The sequence below is a fragment of the Sceloporus occidentalis genome, unplaced genomic scaffold, assembly GCF_023333645.1.
Source record: "Sceloporus occidentalis isolate IW3139 unplaced genomic scaffold, rSceOcc1.0.p SCAF_68, whole genome shotgun sequence".
NCBI classification, from domain to species: domain Eukaryota; kingdom Metazoa; phylum Chordata; class Lepidosauria; order Squamata; family Phrynosomatidae; genus Sceloporus; species Sceloporus occidentalis.
In genome coordinates this window covers 2,185,624-2,200,890 of record NW_028317048.1, presented here as the reverse complement: position 1 = coordinate 2,200,890, position 15,267 = coordinate 2,185,624, and the positions used below count along the sequence as shown (strand labels likewise).

Genomic DNA, 15,267 nt, shown 5'->3' with positions numbered 1-15,267 from the left:
ACAAAACATTAGGTACAGAGCGCCCTGCTCACAAGCTTACAATCTTGTATAGTAATCATATATACTCGGAAATTAACAAAGTTGTTCAAATATTTAAAATATGCTACATTTTCTTTTTAGCCAGAGCAACAAATGGGTTAAAAATGTTTATGCCAAATTATATTTTTCTGTTTAAGTCACAAATACAAAACTATTTAATAAAATACACAAAAAAATCTCAATGGTATAATATGCTGCTAGCAATCATGTAATCAAATATTAAAACTAACATTAACATACAATTAGCAGTGTCTCTGTGCTTCCTTTAAAAGTCACAAAGCTAGTTAAAAAAAACCCATTAAAGGCACGGTATGTGGTTTACAAATGTGTAATTAAATATTAAATATGCATTAACATTTAACTACGCTGCTTCCTGAAAATTAACAAAATGATAAAATAACCTAATATATATTGATCAGATTTTTATTTTTTAAACTACATCTACACCTACAATACAGTGCAATAAAAAAATCTAAATATGCAAATACTGATTTACAAAATGTCATTTTAAGAAGCTTTTAAGTATTCTTAACTTTTAGCTTTTCATGAGATGGTTAAAAAAACACTAGTTAATAGCTTGCTAGTAGTGATTGGGAACAAGATGGCCCTGAAGTGAATATGACCAGTTTCCCACCAGTAGGACAAAGATGCTTGAGTCTCATCTTAAACTTCCAAACATTTAAAGCTCAGAAGTGTTTATTTTATTTTCTTATTTTTACATTTAAATTTGATCTTCGTTTACTTATTAAATCTACCACCGATTCTTATATGACAAAACTTATACTCTGCTATATATTATTACGGCATTAGCCGTAAAGCAGACCCTCGCGTGTGTTTATACACCAGCACCTCACGTGGTAACAGGAAACAGTCCGGAAATCGCTTCCTGCAACAATGTTACACAGAGCGGATTCTACCATCTCAACACTAAGGAGTGGGGGGGACGGACTGTATATATCACAAGAGCCGGCTACGGAAACCCCACCTCCTCAAATACACGCCGACTTCTTTAGGAAACGATTTAAAACGTTAATTCAACCCATTCGTCTTGTCATATGTCTTAATGTCTCGGGTAGGCTGGGTATGAATTTGTTCTAAAGGAGTGTATCCCTCCTCTGCTGGTAGGCGCAGCCCAGATGAGCGCCAAGGTTCTATCTCGTTTGGGGAAGACAGCGAGGCTGTGTGTGAGGCGAATTGGTGGTTTGACGTTAGTCCGGTATAGACGCCATGCTCTCCAGGAAGAAGAGGTCCGGGGCGGTGCGGAGTGACCAGTGGGTGCTGGTGGCCCCAGGTACTGCTTTACCCGGCTAGTTTCAGACAAACGTCAAACCAATGTAACAAAGTTCATAAGGTTTCTTGTATTAATTGTGAGACATTTAACTCCTCACACGCTGGCCAAGATAGTTCCGTAATGTTATAAAGTAGGGCAGAGCTTGTCAGAGCGGTGCTAGGGATCACATTCCAGTAACACTTCGTTTTTGGGTCTTTATTAGGATCATTACTTTATTCTGTGTCACGAATTGAAATGAGCTCCTAAACATAACGGGAATCTGAGGGTGCATTTGTAGGGAACACCTCTCAGAAAACAGTGTAATGTGCAATGTTATGTCTATGAAGGTCTATTCACAAAAGGGAGAGTTCTGGAGGAGAAAAGTGTGGATGGCTCTGTGTAATATATTGGTAAATGAGCCAGATTTTGTCTCCTTACAGCCCATACTGCTGAAGAGGCACAAACTCACTGCCGACTCCATTTAGTGAATAAGTGCTCTTGCTAGGGGCACTTGTCTGCATAAATATTAAGCTATAATTTAAGAGTGGATGTGGCCCATCAAGTCTGCCCCTTTTTAAATGTTTTTATCTCTTCTTTCTTCCAAGCTATACATACATTTTGAGTTCTCTTAGCCTTTACTGAGAATGTTTTATATTCTCCAAAATCTCAATATCCTTCTGGTTCTCCAGAATTGTATGCAATACTCTAGGCAATCTGTAAAGTGACAGAACCTCCTCTCACTATACAACCCAGCATCCTGCTTGCTTTTTTTGTGATGCTTTATTGCCTTGCCTGCTTACCTTCAAGTCCTCAGAAAAAAATTATTACCAAATCCCTCTCTTCTGTTGTCACTGACAAACCGGTGCCTCAATGGGATTATTACATCCCAAGTGCATTATTTGACATTTATAAACTTTAAGCTACAGTTCCCACTTAAATCATTTAGCTTGATCGACCAAGGATGTCTACCCTGTTGCAGACCTTTGTATCATCTGCAAAAAGACATACCATACCATGAAGACCTTCCGTAATATCACTAATTAAAGTTAAAAAGGGTCCAAAGCGTTTTTTCTTTGTTTCCGCTACAGGAAGAGTTTGGCTGGCCCTGTATAATGTACAGTTCAATCACATTCACATTGAGTTGTGTGTTACACAGGGCCAGCTCCACTTCAGTCTCCCATGCAGGCTCATCAACAAATATTTATATTAAATTACTTTGCAAGTACTGGATCACACTTTAACCTTAAAATAAAAGCTGCAGCACAATACCTTCTCTGTGGTCACAATTGTGCACCACTCATTGCCTGCTGGAAGCAACGCAGGAGCTGGTTGGCAGTATTTGCTGGCCCATGCGTTACTTTGCATAATTAATGTGCTTCTTGGGCCTTAACATATGTATATGTGGTAGGACTGAATTGTGGGTAGCATGGTTGGGCCAGAGTTTGGTGTTGCCCCTGGGTTAGAAATTGCCCACCCTCCCCTACAAATGTAGCACACAAAGCAAATAATGGTGTGTTATAACTATGATTGTATAAAATAATAAAATGGCACTACTTAGAAGACACAGAGGGCTGTTCACTAAAGATGGAATTTGCAGGAGAGTTAGTTTCATTGTGCGGACTTCGCTATGATGGCCATCTATACATCATACTTAAATTAGTCTTGGAAATTGTGTATGCATTCTGCAGGGCTGCCTGAGCCAGGGATCAACATATATAAGGGAAAAAAAATGGGACTGTTAACTGCCCCAAACACATTCACAAAACATAAGTGTGTTATGTATTAGTATTTAATATAGAATAAAATATTGTGCGGTTTGTGGCTATGTCTTAGTACAGGGCTTGACAAATTTGTTGTGAATCTAGGCGCCAGGTAAAAAAGTTAGGAGCCAGGATTTTTTTAAACTAACAGTTGGTCAGGAGTGATCTGATCATCATCAGCCCACTTACTAAAATCACAGCGTTTGACCTGGAAGCACCCTGGACTTTCAGGTCAGTGCTGTTGGTTTTTTTTTCTTCGTTTTTTTTAACTCTTTCGATGCTGATGTTCCATTGGAGCACAGCATTGACTGATATTTAGTCCCCACAAGCTTGTGGGGACAAATGTTAACCCCTGCAATGCCACGAATGTGTCATACACAATTGTGGCATTGAAGGGGTTAACGCTGCACTGTCGCTCTCATGGAGCGATCAGGCAGCAGGGGGGTGTTGGGGCTGCTCTCCACACTCATGGGGAGACCAAAGAACCCTCTCCCCTGTCCCTGAAGCTGCCTCTGGACCAGCTATAGACCAGCCATTGCAGGGGGAGTCTCTTTGATGACGACTGTAGGCTTCCATGCCTACAGGAATCATCAAAGGGCTTGTGGGGGCTCGTTTTTGCTGTTGCTGGTCTGCCTGGGCTTCCAGGCAGACCACCAGCAGCAGAGTCCCGTACAAAACGGGAATTAACCCCTAAATGCCTCGATCGCGGCATTGAAGGGGTTAACGCTGCACTGTCGCTCTCATGGAGCGATCAGGCAGCAGGGGGGTGTTGGGTCAGGTCCCCACACTTGTGTGGGGGCCCAATCAACACACAACCCCCCCTTCCCTGAAGCTGCCTGTGGCAGCTGAAAACACGATTGCTGGTTTTCCAGCAACCGCGGTTTCAGCCTACAGGATCACTCCGTGGGAGTGATCTCAGGCTCGGGGGCCGGCTCGGCGTGGCTATGCTGTCTGCCCAGACTCCTGGGCAGACAGCAGCAGCAGCGCCCCCGTGTGGTGACTCAGCCTCTTACATCCACAATTTTTTCTGGATGTAAGAGGCTGACAAAACCTAGGCGCCAGGACAAAATTCTCTGTCGCCATGGCGACCTGGCGCCTGGGATTTGTCGAGCCCTGTCTTAGTAGTCATAGGAATGTACAGCTCAGTCCTAGTTTAATAACAACACAGTTGCTCTTCTCTTTGGTTCCCCAAAGGTGTAAGCATGTAACGTCTGTCTGGACTGATTTCTAATACATGTAACGCTCCTAGGATAAACTTAATTACACCTGCCAAATATGTTACATGATTCCTGAAAATAATTCAATGTTGTCTATTTCCAGACATCCTTAATGAAAGCGCTCAAAAGCCAACAAATAAGACTTTGTTTGTAAAACTCCGCAGTCCACCTACAGGTATGTTATAGGTGTTTTTTTTTGCTGTATTTCTGTAAATTCACCTTTTGAGTGTTTTTTTTTTTGTTTTTTTTATTTAATCTGAATACAATAAATATATTATCTTGAAGACCCATGATTTCTACTATTCTTTTCTACAGGCCTGTTTAGTTTCCATGACCCATTAGTATAATCCTGTATGTTAAACTTGTGCCATTATCTCTCTTTATAAAGCATTGTTAGATAATTGCACTTTGTGTCCCAGGCTTATCCTATCAATCTGTAAATAACCATGGGGTTTTTTTCTTGCGCATTATACAAAGATATAGTAAACATTTCAAGTACTATTACATTTCTAGAGATATAAAGGCAAACTAAAAATCTAATACCATACATGTTCTAATGTCAGAAGTTATTACCTTTAAATGTTATCATTTCAATGAGGGCTATTGTCTAGCATGCCTGCTTGCAAATTCCAAGCTTGGCTCTCCCATCCAGATATGGAGGTGGAATTGTGCATTATAAAAAATGTGTCAATATTAACTCAGATGGTTCAACACTTTAGTAACTCTTACACTGCATTTTTATCCTGCAAGGCCAGTAGATTTATACATTAAGCATTCTGAAACGGATTTGTCAAAGATATTGCTGTTTTTCTTTTTTATATGGTATTTTACTGAAATACCATATAAAAATACAGTGATGTTATTTCACATACAGAATAGACAAAATATATCAACAAGATGTTGTCAGAGCTAATCAATGTCCAACATACACTGACTTAAAAACGCCTTATCCCCTTTGTTGTTCAGTGTGTTGTTTGATGGCTGCTGTGTAAGTCAATTTTTATGGCAGCAAATGGTAATCTACAGGGGCTGGGAGACCTTGCATGATTATCTGACTTTGTGGTGGCTGCCCGCACGGACATCTCCCTGCTGCTACACAGAAGATCACTGTTTACAATATAGAATGGAAAAAAGTTTCTCCCTCTTCCAGTACATAGTTAAGGGAGAAAAAAAATATTGGGAGCCCAGTGATGTCACCATGCCATCGCTGGCATCACAAATGTATGAGAGGTTCATAAAGGGATCCCTAACCCAATGTATGAGAGGTTCATAAAGGGATCCCTAACCCAATGTATGAGAGGTTCATAAAGGGATCCCTAACCCAGTGTATGAGAGGTTCATAAAGGGATCCCTAACCCAATGTATGAGAGGTTCATAAAGGGATCCCTAACCTAAGGGAAAATAACATGTAAAAAAAAAAGGGGTCCCTTAGCCCTACCACTATAAATTGAAAGAACTACCTCGAACCCATTAAGCCAATAGTATTAAATATGTAATCTGTGGCAATATGTAAAGCATGGATTTTGCCCGTGTATGTGAGGTATGATTTCAATCATATCATATGTTGCTGAACATAAATTGGGTCATTGTTCAGCTGTGGCACCTACATTATAAAGTTTTAAACAATTGCAAAAAGTGACTTTTTCTATTTAAGTATAGATTTTGTTTTATCTGTCACTAATTATTGTGTTATGTATTTCTATAATTTTAAAAGGTCATACCTCTCTTGAACAGAATGATGTATAATTTTTTCCATTCTAGAAAAAGGAGTTTTGTTCCTGTTTATTAACTCTGGCGAACAGATCTGTGAATTGAAAGCTTTTCATGAAGAGTACCGTTCTTGGTTCGTAGGGCAGACTGTTCAACAAGGTACGCTGTTTGCATTTTCAGCTGCTTTCTAGATGTTTTTATTACACTGCAGCATAATGTTCCGAATGTGTTGGTCCGCTATATAGGAAGGGGTTAGGGAAACATCTAATTTTGTCAGATTATGTATGTATGTATTTAAAGAGCCGAGCTTGAGAATAAAAACCATTGTGGAAGATAAGTGTATCAAATGTCGGCTATACATTGACTTTATTTGTGAATAAGTTAATGTGAATTTGAGTCACTTTTTGGTAAACACTGCATCCCCAGGCCAAGAATGCTATGAATTTTTTTTTCACAGCATTAAAAATAATTGCTCGTTATTTTAAGACTAGCAAACGTCTACAGTTTATTTTTGAGGTTTACGCAATATATAGTGGCATTAGAATCCTTAATCTTTCATCATTTAATATCTTTTTTGACTCCTTTGACAAATTTTGGATGTAGGAGGATGCATGGAATGAGTTTAAATACTACCATTTGAAATACCCTGGGGTGTCTAGTTTTTAACAATATATATAGTTTGATGGGGGTAAATTGAACTGACCGGCTTCAAAAATGTCCCAAATAGGGACATTGGGGCAGAATGAAAAGCTTTGGAAAAAATACTGTATTTGCTATAAATATGTTACATTGTTATAAGACAACCCCCTCAAAATTTGAATATTAATTTAGAAAAAAGAAAAAGCCTGAATGTAAGACTACCCTATAGGAAAAAGGTTTTACTAGTAAATATTAATTCACATGTAAAAAAATTTATATTTAATGAAACTATGATTGTGAAAAATGCATTTCTTGTTTTTATTTCCTTTTATTTGCCATCCTGCCCCCCCCCCAGTTATGCACATCTGATACCCAGATATGCCTTATACCCCATATATGCTTTCCCCCCCCCTACTTACCGATGAATCCCTAGACTTGCCCCTGTGCTCTTCCACCAGGGCTTCTATGACTGAGCACCGGAAGGTCATGTCATGCCATCACTCCCTCATAGAAGCCCCAGCAGAAGTGCCGGGCAGCAATGGAAGTTGTCTGCACGCATCATGCAGACGTCCACCAGCTACCAGAGAGGAGGATCCATTTCAGAGCATTTGCTCTGGGGGCAAAAAAGTCTTATATTCGAGCAAATACGGTAATGTTTTGAAATAGCCATATGATACTTGTACTTATTGCCCAATAACTTGCATGAAAAAAATCATGAAAACTGCATATTTCTAAACTCTAAATTTAGCAGGTATTTTTCATATATTTGAAGATAAATAACTACAGTCTATGTAAACTTTGTCTGTAACCATAAACATGTTACAAACATACAGTATAATCTTTAAAATGCTTCTGTAGGTTTAATTGACAATAATTTTCCAAGGTGATGTTCTTAATTAGCAATCTTTCAATTAGATGATATCTGTAAAAAAACAAGGAAATAAGACCACAGCAACTAGTGCCTCTCACCAACCTCTTTTATAACTTGGTGTCTTGTTGAAAGCATTCATTTAGATTTCTATTTACAGTGGTGTTTCATGGCATATTAATGGTATAAGTCACATAAACGTGAAGCTCTCGATGCACAGGTTAATTTATTATATTATGATTTTTATTTGTAGATGGAAGACTTTTGTATGCCACTCCAATGGATCCCCTGTTCTTGGTGCTGTACTATTTGATTAAAGCCTACAGAGAGGTATGTAATTCAGATATTCCACACAATTTTTACATGGCTTTTTTTGCACAATATTTTTCAAAGTTAGTCCCATCAGAGCCAGAGATTTGTCACAGATTACAAATGCAGGGCTTGAGAATTGCTATAGTTTATATATACACACATACACTGATCAGACATGGCATTATGACCACTGACAGGTGAAGGGAATAACCGTGATAATCTTATCATGGTCCCCGTCAGTGGGGGGATATATTAGGCAGCAAGTGAACATTTCATCTTCAAAGAAGAAAAATTGGGAAGCGTAAGGATCCAAGTGACTTTGACAAGGGCAAAACTGTTATGGCTAGACGACTGGGTCAGAGTATCTCCAAAACTGCATGTCATGGGTGGCCTAGGCTCATTGATGCATGTGGAGGGGGGGACGAAGGCCGTGCCACAGACCAGTCAGAGTGCCCATGCTCACCCCTGTGCACTACTGAAAGCAACATGGAAGAAGGTGGCCTGGTCTGATAATTCATGTTTACTTTTACATCTCGTGGATGGCCGGCTGTGTTGCTTACCTGGAGAACACTTGGCACCAGGATGCATCCGTGGAGGCCCCACCTCACAACTTAATTTAAAAGGATCTGCTGCTAACATCTTGGTGCCAGATATCACAGCACACCTTCAACTTTAGGCAGGTGGTCATAATTGTATGGCTGATCAGTGTGTGTGTGTGTGTGTGTGTATATTATATAATATATATATAAAAATTACACACACACTCATACTGCATTTTGGGGAACACGGAGGAATTATTTCAAGGACATGCAGGACTTCATTGGCATTGCCATAAAGAATCACTTCAGTGTTGTGTTTGTGCAGGGAGAGACATCCAAAATATCACATGCCTGACAATGATGGTAGATTCTAGGTCTGCAGATAACACTTTTATTGAAGCAAAAAGAAATAAAACCTAGTTTTTGTCAAGTCTTACCTGCATTACTGTATACAACACTATTGTAAGGTGCAAGGAGAAAAACGTGTTTGCGTCTTTTGGGGTTTTTTTATAACATAGTAAAAAGAAGAATGGTAGTTACTGTGTAAGAGCTAAACGTCATGCTTAGTAAATACGGTTTATGAAAATCTTTAGTTTTTTTTGTTAAATCACACTTTAAAAGCTATTGCCCATCCATGGGTGCCACTGATGTAATTAGAATCTGTAATTTTCCAAAAGAATATTACACATTGTATCAAAGCATTTTTCTTTTTAGTATAATTCATGCATTTTGTATCCACAATTATTTTAGTATTTTGTTGATTTGTATGGCACCCTCATATTCCGCAGCTCTGTACAGTGAGAATATCAATTTTTACCATTTGTTTTTTTATTGTAGCAAGAGAAGTTTCAGCCATTGGAACAGATTGTGGTAGATGAGGAATTTCCCTCATGCAATATGTTACTGGAATGTCCTCGGGTAGCTGAATCCATACATCACGTGACGGAAGAGAAAGGTACAGTGTAAATAGTTTTTTTTTGTTCATGTTAGATTAAAAGGGGATGGAAAGAATATCTGCCAATTACACATATTCAAGAATAATAAGAGATTAGTTTCATAGCAGATACTCGCCTACACCTAATGTAACCACTCCGAGTACAACGTTAATCAGCATAACACAAATACGTAGATCATCTTATAAGAAGCTGGCGAACGGGCCACAATGTAGAATATTTATGCCTTATGGCTGTTCTGGTATCTTTCCCTCCTCCGCATATTCTATAGTTTGCACGGATGTTATTTATAGTTCTAATCTTTTCATTGTACGGCACTGTGGAATATTCTAGCCCTGTATAAAAGATTGAATAATTTATGTGAAGAGAAATTATTACTGCTTATGGTTCTGGGTTGAAGTGTTTGCTGCTCTTGGTTCTGTTTATTACTCCGGTTAATTGAAACCAATGTTTGTACTCATTTTATTGTGCGGTTTACATAACTTACGATTCCATGTTTCTTCCTCTCCACTAAATACCAGAAATTAGCAGCAAGAAATTTTATAAGTACAGCAAAGAAAAAACACTGGCATGGTTAAAGAAGAAGGTAACGTATTTTATTGGAGACGTTGTTTTTAATTTCTCATTACATCAGCTTTGAAGAGTATTCTTACTAAATCGTTCATAAGGATTTGTGTTAATATGTTGTATTTGGCTAGATGCTTTTTCAGTTCCCGAGGTGTGCGTTAATCAGCAATGTGTTACCCTGACGCTTTCAGGTAAAGTTTATCGTAGCCCCAAGTTCCACTAGTTAACTGTCCAGATATCAACTCCAGCATCTGGGAAGCTAGTCTTTTGTACTCTTTTTATACACAAATGCGTGTTACTTAAGCGTAGGGCTGAAATACAATTGCATTCAAAAGTCAAACATAATGTTCAAAATTTCAAACACAACTTAGGTTTGTATTTTTTTGCAGGTTGATCAGACTGTTAAGGTCCTAAAAAGCAGTGACATTTGTGTCGGAGCCGGTGTACAGTCTGCAAATTTTATTCGGACTAAGCAAGAATCAGATGTTAAAGAAGGCAAGTATGCCTAATAACAACTGCCATTTATGTATTTATTTATGTTATTGACACATAACATATTGTACAGTATGTACAATGTTTCATTTATGTGAAGACAAAACACATTTGAATGAATTTAATTAACCGGTTAGTGACTGATACCCAGAACCTTGTCAAGTATAATACTTCCAATTTCCATAAAACGTGCACAAATCTGGTGTAATTAAAATACTTTGTCTATGATAAGAAGAATTGGACCTAGACCCTCACAACTGTAGGCAAATGCATTATACAGCTGATTCAAAAAACATATTTCTGTTTCTTCACTTGGTCTAAATTTTTTTTCTCCTACTTTCTGTCCTTTAGAAGATTATACTTGTTACGCCCATGGGCTGATATCGGAATACTTGCCAGTTGATCTTAAAGAAGAACTGTCAAAATTCTTAGAGTAAGTTTACCCTGAGAATGCTATTGTTATTTTATTATTTTAAGAGTCTCTATTCTCTTGGAGCTCATGTCTGTGGAGTGGTGCAATATAGGTTAGAGAAATTTGAAGAAAAACACTTTTGTGAAAGACGCCATTAAATATCTGAATTCAAAAAGTCTAGAAAGTCACCTTAAAATTGTCTCCTTGAAAAAAATCTACTGAGCCCTTAAGACTCTTCTAATAGGCACTTACCTGGTTTTATAAAAAAAAACAAAAAAAACCCCGTCTCAAAAATATCCTTTTTTTCAATTTAGTAAATTGCCTCAGTAAGTTACATGGATATTTTATACGTACCAGGTTTCTTGAGTTGCAAAATGAGAAATAAAAGTTATATCTACCAGCAGCACTGCAAAGAGACTTGTGTCATTGTTGGCAGGGAACCTGTAAAAATCAAACTTGTTCATGCATCAATTTGTTTTATTTATAGTAACTATCCAGAGGTCAGCTAGTCTTTTTTCAACTATTGGTAACACCCAGAAATTAGTTTCAAGGGGTTATTATTATTTTTTATCTTCAAAAACAGACTACCCGAAGCATCGAGCCCAGCTCAAGAACCTCCTTCAAAGGTAAACTAAATGCTTTGCTGCACTGGTTTTCCCAGTTGTCTGCATAATCCTTATTAAATTTTCAATCAACAGACTATCGCCTTTACTGTGCGATATGGTTGCAGATCACTGCAAATTACTAACAGTTTAATGGTGGTTGGCTTGCTTTGTACGGACACATTCAGGATGAATTTACGTTATGCTATTTGAATTAAAATGCACCCCGAATCAATAGTTTGACGAGAACGATATTAGAATTTTGATTTGATTCAAATGAGGTAGTAGACTTCTGTAGACACATTCAGAATAGTTGTAAGCTTGTCCACATTTTTTACTTTCTTTTTGGTCCATTCGTTTTCGAAAAACAAATAGTTTCCTGCCGATTCCTTTTCTTTCCTTTTACATTTAGAAACTAAATTTGTTGTCTTTCATTTTCATGCTCTTTCATGCTGTCACACTCATTCACGCTCTCTGAATGTCTCCCTACCTTCTCTGCTTTCGTGTCCCTGTCTACATGCCGAGCAGCTCTGCTACTAATCTTGCGTCTTCCTTTAAAAAAAGCTGGGTCAACGTCAGTGTTGGAGTAGTGACTGACTGAGCTCATTGTGATATTGCAGAAAAGAAAGTTTTCTGACTTACCTGTGGAAGCAGAGGAGGACTACACAAAGTTTAATTCAGACAGCAAACACAAAAAGGTGGGGCTTTTTTTCCAACTGTTTTTAACCATTTACCTTTTGGCTTTTTGTGACCATTCTCCCTTTGATTTACATCTTCCTTTTAAACTTTTGGCGCGCAAGAGGGATAATTGAATTTCTGACCTTAAGCAGTGCTATTGTATGCAACGCTGGTTATATGGCGCTTGAGCTATCTGTATAATGTATACAATGAATCACACTGTTACTTGGTGCAATCTGTCGTCTTACTGCCGCTTAGTAATGCTTTTTTCGTTGTGAACGTTCGTTTGCTTATTGTAAATACTTGTTGCTACTAAATATCATTGGCAAGTTTTCTTTTAGCCCTCTATTACCGTATTTGCTCAATTATAAGAAGACCCTGATGAGGCCAGTGGATGATAAATGAGGTGCAAGCTTCCTGCCTCTCTCTTCTGCCACCCACTAAAACAGCAAACTGTTTAGCTTCAGCTATAACTTAATATCCGCTTCAGCTACTAACTGCAACAAATCTATGAACGCGTAACCCTGCCAGTGCTACCATTGGGCGATGACAGAAAAATTCTATGAGCATCGTATATCTTTTATCATACAATGACTAAAAGTGCCAGGGCTGATTTTTGTAATATCATTTGAACAAATATTTGTGTGCATGCATTCAAAGTGAACCTTGTGTGTGTATATAATATTTGTGCATGTATTATATCTCTGAAAAAATTACCTTTTAGTAAAAATAAAATTTAGCTAAAAGGGTCTGTCTAGTATAATTTGAGATAAGTTTGTGACCACATCAGTGTGTATTCCCCTCTCAGATGTGTAAGATCTATGAATACGCCCAAATGAAAGACTTTGACCCGGGCCCGGTTAGAAGAAAAGACGGCACTATTAGGAATAATTAGATGTATGCTACTGTTTCCCTTTCTCTGAACAATTTTTTTAAATGCACAGACCATATACCCGATAGCAATCTTTAACATTTTTTATTTTTATTATTGATACCCAAATATATCTAATTTTATATATCTTTTAATTCCTTTACATTTACAGCCCAACAGCAAGATGACAGCAGCACAAAAATCACTGGCTAAAGTGGACAAAAGTGGCATGAAAAACATATCCTCGTTTTTCAGTCCCAAGAGCAAGGCAGCTAAATAAATCTTAAACAGTTTTGTATTGAAAGCCATATTTTATATAATAAAAATATTGTTTCCGTAACAAGTTGTATTAATTGAACTGTGTGCCTGGACAAAATATGTAAATGTGCCGGTATTGGCAGGGTATTTAACACCTAAATGTGGATTTTCTAATCCAGTTTAACCTACAATATTTTGTAGTGACATAAATTCAATGCCTTGACACGGTCAATTTACTGAGCCACTTCTTAACATTACTAATTAACCAAACAGATGCTTTGCTAACAGTTACAAGATGCTCAACAGGCATTTGTCTGTTATCACAATAATTATTGGCGGAGGGGTGTCTCTTTTATAAAAAGGCATGTGTATGTATACATTATAACTTAGATATGGCCATACCGGAGCCAGCTTTACCAGTAATGGCTCCCCAGGCAAGCTTTCCCTTTGCAGTGCTGTGGAGATTGGGTGAATTTGGTGCACAGAATTTATCTCTCCACTAGTGATAATTCATTTTCTATTGGGCTTCAGGATAATATCGCACCTGTAGCTTCAGGTGCTGTTCAGACCACAATGGCGCACTTTGGAAGAGGTCTGTGTTGGTGGCCACATTGATCACCATCACAGTGTAGCCTTGGAGGCCTTGGAAGAGAAAGCTCCTGTAGGTTTCCAATGTAAGTCTGAGCTTGGAGCACCTGCCGCCTTATCCTGTAGAGGCATTATGATAGCGGCAAGCCTGCACCCTACTCTCTGAAAATCATTGTGAGTAGAACGTTTTCAGAAGTTACTTTGTCCCCAAGCGAAATAATCCAAATAGTCAAAATACTATTTTGTTCAAATGTATGTATATTTAAGAATGTTGTATTCTTTCAAATTGACCCAAAAAGGGCTATTCCATTATTCGAATTGTCAGAAGAGTCATTTGCTGTATGAAATGAAGATTACCAGACATTTAATTGCGCTTTCAGATTTCCTGATGCATAACAAGGCAAAAGGATTGTTTTTGGAATCTGAGCACACAAAATAAAAGTCCAATTATTTTGTCAGAATTGTTAGTGGTGTGAAAAGCAGAGAAACCAATTATCGACAACGTGGATATGTGTGATATTTAAACGGGGACAAGATGTGAAGTGGGATTAAGCTTGTCACAAAACAATCTTATACACTGGGGACGGCGGTTCGGTTATGCATGCGCGAAATGAAGCACGTCTATTCACGGTTTTGATTTTCAAACCCATTCCAACATGGTATAGTTGTTTTAACAAACGTATGAATACAAAATCATAATGACAATGTTTAAATATAACATTGAACCATATACTTTTGTTTGACCAAGCACAATGCAAACTATAATAGTGTGTGTAATGGTGCATTTTAATTTTTTTAAACTAGTATACCCCTTTCAAAAGGTCAGCTACTATACATTAACATTAGACCTGAATTGTCTTGAGGACTTGGTATGTGAGCTGCACGTATAGCATCTTTAATGTGTATGAAGCGTAAAAACCTTACCCCTATTTCAAATCTCGTGCCAGCAGAGGGGGGATGCTAATCCTGCAAAATTGCTTTTACTAGATAGCCTTTGATATTGGGTGTCATGGTCCACGTTAAAAACAGAATTTTGGTAAAATGCCCTGAGCCTGTGCTCCGGTTGTTAGGTTGCCTGGCGAGTCAGGTGGAAAGCTATAAGTAATAAGCCACTAGGGAGTCATTAGCTTTAAAATATAAATATTTCTTATAAGGAACATTTGCATTTTGCTCATCGTACAGACAAAAACCATTAGAAGGGGAAATGTATTGTTTTAGTACTGCTGATACCATGATATCTGAAAAATATATATTATGGATTTTAAAGACCTACTTTGTCTATATTCACTGAACTGAGCAGCAAGAATTATAAAAAAAAACACCTTGCTTTACCAGATTAAGGGCCACCCCAACCAGAACTGTCTGATATTAATTGGGCCCTGGGTAAGCCTCCCAGCCCAATAGTATTTGATGATACTCTGGCTGCCATGCATAATGTAATATCTTTATTATTTGTTTCATAAAGCGCCATTGTATTCTAAACTTTGGGGGA

The 15,267-nt window shown here is 38.0% G+C and overlaps 1 protein-coding gene across 1 annotated transcript; it reads left to right on the top strand.

Moving 5' to 3' along the window:
• The first annotated feature begins 1,266 nt into the window (after nt 1-1,266).
• Nucleotides 1,267-13,209, top strand: LOC149286502 (ribonuclease H2 subunit B-like). Its single transcript, XM_089494020.1, has 11 exons — nt 1,267-1,330; nt 4,390-4,461; nt 6,048-6,155; nt 7,757-7,833; nt 9,192-9,309; nt 9,829-9,893; nt 10,264-10,369; nt 10,718-10,799; nt 11,362-11,404; nt 12,001-12,078; nt 13,102-13,209. The coding sequence occupies exons 1-11, from the start codon at nt 1,267-1,269 to the stop codon at nt 13,207-13,209; spliced, it is 921 nt and encodes a 306-aa protein (XP_089350146.1).
• Nucleotides 13,210-15,267: the final 2,058 nt, after the last annotated feature.